This window comes from Sinocyclocheilus grahami, unplaced genomic scaffold, assembly GCF_001515645.1.
Source record: "Sinocyclocheilus grahami isolate Dianchi unplaced genomic scaffold, SAMN03320097.WGS_v1.1 scaffold2735.1, whole genome shotgun sequence".
NCBI classification, from domain to species: Eukaryota; Metazoa; Chordata; class Actinopteri; order Cypriniformes; family Cyprinidae; genus Sinocyclocheilus; species Sinocyclocheilus grahami.
The window spans coordinates 17,290-21,527 of record NW_015507913.1 but is presented as its reverse complement, the minus strand read 5'-3'; the positions used below and the strand labels follow the sequence as shown (position 1 = coordinate 21,527).

General features: G+C 37.8%; 1 protein-coding gene across 1 annotated transcript in view; it reads left to right on the top strand.

Annotated features, from left to right (window-relative positions):
- Window positions 1–1,639: 1,639 nt before the first annotated feature.
- LOC107575580 (probable E3 ubiquitin-protein ligase ARI7) overlaps window positions 1,640–4,238 on the top strand; it is an 8,504-nt gene continuing 5,905 nt past the window's right edge. The window contains exons 1-2 of the mRNA XM_016261931.1: window positions 1,640–1,718; window positions 1,919–2,019. Coding sequence (XP_016117417.1) covers window positions 1,640–1,718; window positions 1,919–2,019 — 180 coding nt within the window. The remainder of the gene's footprint in view (window positions 1,719–1,918; window positions 2,020–4,238) is intronic.

The window sequence follows — 4,238 nt, the reverse complement described above, 5'->3', positions numbered from 1 at the left end:
TAGCCTATAAGTGGAACTTATATCGAAACCGGTCTCCAGAAATGTGTCTCCCCAGCATAAAAACACAATCAAACATCAAAATTACTTTTTGTTCCATTCTTTTTTTATTGAGGCACTTAAAAGTTATTAAACATGACTAGTAAAATAATTAATTATGGCATTTGAAAACAGGGTTTAGTAACTTCTTTCACAGGCCTATTCCCAAGGAGGGACCCCGGGCACCGTGGGTTGTGTCCCTTAATTAGCACAACAGATCCAGCTCATTATATCAGTGACATGAAGTGGGTGTGACAGATGAAACACTGTGTTGAGAAACATTTGATTTATTTCTCCCAAAAGCATTTATTTAACCCTATACAAAAAGATCACAAAATCGATTAGGAAGGAAATACAAGAAAAATGTCATTGCATAGCTCACCCGAGTAAACATTTTCTCATCTACCTAATTGGTTACAAGATATTCAGATCATTTCAAGTGTTTCTTTCATCCTGACAACAGAATCAATCATCAAGACTTTAAATTGTTTCATTGGTCAAGATATGTTAAAATCCAGATTTATACCTAGGTGTGACTGTTGGTAAATTGATAGCAACATAAAAGAAAGGGCTTTTAACAGTATAATGGGTTCTTCGATCTCAGAGGGAAATCATAAAGTCTATATTAGTTCGTTGAAGACTCATGAAGGATGAATATACAGCACACTTGTCTTGAGCCTGACGACTTTTGGTTCATCTTCCACCCGGCAAACGAATTATGATGCAGATAATGGCTTTATCCTTGATCCCATGGTCAGAGAACTTGTCGGTGTCATTTAGTTGTTTACTGGTGTAGAGTAATCGTAATGCAGACAGGTCTGTGAGAATTAAATTAAACATTTAGTTGTGGCAACAATTACACTTCAGCTGAAACATAGGCTACAACAATGTATATGATTCAACTCTATTGCACCTCTGAATCAACCAAACTTGTATATTCATAGTACTTATGTAGTCACTGTACCTGATGCCTCCTGTGGCAGTTTCTCAGCAAGCTTTTTTTTGAATTTCTCCACTGTCATATTATTGAATTCTTCCTCTGAATTGGCGACGTCTATGGTTTTCTTCTCGCCTTGCATCCCGATCACTGACACTTGATAGGTTCTCCCCATATCTCACCGACACACAGACTGATGTGAAGCGTCGCACACGTTCAGTTTTTGCCTGCATGTGAACAAAACAAGTTTTGAAGGAGTGCACGGTATCAAAGTGAAAGACCTATCTGATATTATAAGAGCCCATGATGGGAAAGAGTATGATTTCTCCGAAGTGCTTGCAAAACAGAAAGTAAAAGGACAGTTTGTTATATCGAAGACAGCTGTGCAATTCATACCATTATGTACTTGCCTTTTATTTTTATATGTATTCTTTAACTTAAACTTTTATCTTTAATCAAGGAAAATTATTTTTCTTTAAAGGTTTCATATTTCATTGTTATCAAAACATCCGCATGACTGAGTAGTGCTTTCACTTTCTTATTTTCTGAACTGAAAGTGAACGCATTATTGGTTCACTGCACAGGTAAGATATTGATCCACTTTCCGACTTTCTCATTCGTGCTTGTAGTTATTCCAGACGAACTGAACAAAGAGACTTCATCGAGATGGAAGACAACCAAAGCAGTGGACAGTACGACGTGAATGATGCGACGCTGAAATTTGTCAAACGGAGAGACGACATAAGTAGGTTTTCTCCCCCAACATCTCTATAGCAGGGAGTTTATGGGCAATTAATCTCTTGAAGGTTAAAACAATACTCAGAGATATTAAAATGAGAAACTTTGAAAAATAGACAGCTATTGGGTCATGTGCCAATGATTTACACAAAACTTTGTGTTTTAGTGTTTTCAGTGCAACTGCTGACTCTGTGTTGTGACTCTTAGCTTTAGATGATGACCCCAACATTCTGAGAGCAGAGATGTCTTGTGGCCATGCAGTGTCCCCGCAATCGCTGACTGCCTGGTGTCGCAGTTTGCTGGACCAGGTGGGTCAGAAATTCTCTATGCAATAAAAAAAAAAAGTAGGCTAATCATCATTGTCCTCATATCAGTTTATTTTGGTCTGTACGCACAGATAGTTCAATCTGAAAGCAAACGCTACTGTGTGCCTTTATCTGGCTAAAGAAATCATTCACAAGCTTCTGAGTGTTTATCTATGATTAATGTCAGCTCTAGGTGAAAGGAGCGTTACATGCTGTTTCACACTTCAAACTGCCTTGACAAATGGATGGACCCTCAGTCAACAAAAAGAGGCTCTTTGAGAAGTGGTCTTTGTCACATTGCCAAACTAAGACAGACATGTTTGCTTCTCATTAAATAACGTTAGCATTCATGACAATTATCAATAACTTGGAGGCAGAGCTCAGCATCCAGAAGACTGGCGTACAAGGTTTTTTTAGGCTAGATGGGAAAAAAAAACTCGTTCACAAGAATATGTGCCTGTACTTTCTACTGGTATCTAGGCATGCTCATTTTAACCGGTTTTAACCGTTAACCGACCGTAAGAATTTTGACCGATTATTACAATCAGTTAAACGTTTTTATCCAGTAATTTATCAAAATATTTAAAAAAGTTTGCTGCATGGTTAAAATACACTACGCGTATAAAATAACTGCGTTTTTTAGAGAGAAAAAAAGTTGCGTATAAGTCACATTTTATTATTTCATTCAGAAATAGGCCTATAATGCCAACACGAAATGTTTACAAACATTACAACAAACACTGTAAACATAGCTAGGCTATTTTAGTTCTCCTCACTCCACAGCAAATACTTTCACTATGCAATAAAAAAAAAAAGTAGGCTAATCATCATTGTCCTCATATCAGTTTATTTTGGTCTGTACGCACAGATAGTTCAATCTGAAAGCAAACGCTACTGTGTGCCTTTATCTGGCTAAAGAAATCATTCACAAGCTTCTGAGTGTTTATCTATGATTAATGTCAGCTCTAGGTGAAAGGAGCGTTACATGCTGTTTCACACTTCAAACTGCCTTGACAAATGGATGGACCCTCAGTCAACAAAAAGAGGCTCTTTGAGAAGTGGTCTTTGTCACATTGCCAAACTAAGACAGACATGTTTGCTTCTCATTAAATAACGTTAGCATTCATGACAATTATCAATAACTTGGAGGCAGAGCTCAGCATCCAGAAGACTGGCGTACAAGGTTTTTTTAGGCTAGATGGGAAAAAAAAACTCGTTCACAAGAATATGTGCCTGTACTTTCTACTGGTATCTAGGCATGCTCATTTTAACCGGTTTTAACCGTTAACCGACCGTAAGAATTTTGACCGATTATTACAATCAGTTAAACGTTTTTATCCAGTAATTTATCAAAATATTTAAAAAAGTTTGCTGCATGGTTAAAATACACTACGCGTATAAAATAACTGCGTTTTTTAGAGAGAAAAAAAGTTGCGTATAAGTCACATTTTATTATTTCATTCAGAAATAGGCCTATAATGCCAACACGAAATGTTTACAAACATTACAACAAACACTGTAAACATAGCTAGGCTATTTTAGTTCTCCTCACTCCACAGCAAATACTTTCAATTAACAGTAGCCTATTTAGAAAAGAACAAGAATTAAAAATATAACAAGCTATAAACGACAAGCCAAAACGAATTCATTTAGGCTAAAGCAAACTGAAACCAACGTTTGGTCTCTCATTCCACACAAAATCAAATCTTTCCGTATTCGGGATGTATTTGAATGCAAAATTATTATTTGTTATGTACTTCACTCGCATTCCAATATCCACGTAAAACAAAATGTTTAACATCACGGTGGTACAGTTGTCACGGCTGAGAAGAGTCAGGATCCAAGTGCGAGTGCAAAAGGTAAGGTTTATTTGTAATCACAAACAACGGAGACAACAAAGATAATCCTCGGGTCCAGGTCCGAATCAGAGCTCCACAGAGAAATCCCTTCCTCCACTGCGTTTGACCAAACCAAGGAGAAGGCTGAAGATCTGTACCCTGACTGAGCGAGAACTGGAAACAGAGACTGACAAGGAGACAGGAACATGAGGATAACGAACCGACAAACACACATTGAACAGAGTGCCCTATATAGGACTCGTTAACGAGTTGCAGCTGGCGCGCTCTAATTGAGCGCCAGCTGCAAACACTAATGAATGACGTACGCACATACAACCACATGACAAGACACAGAAAGACCGTCCGGACCCATGAACCGTGACA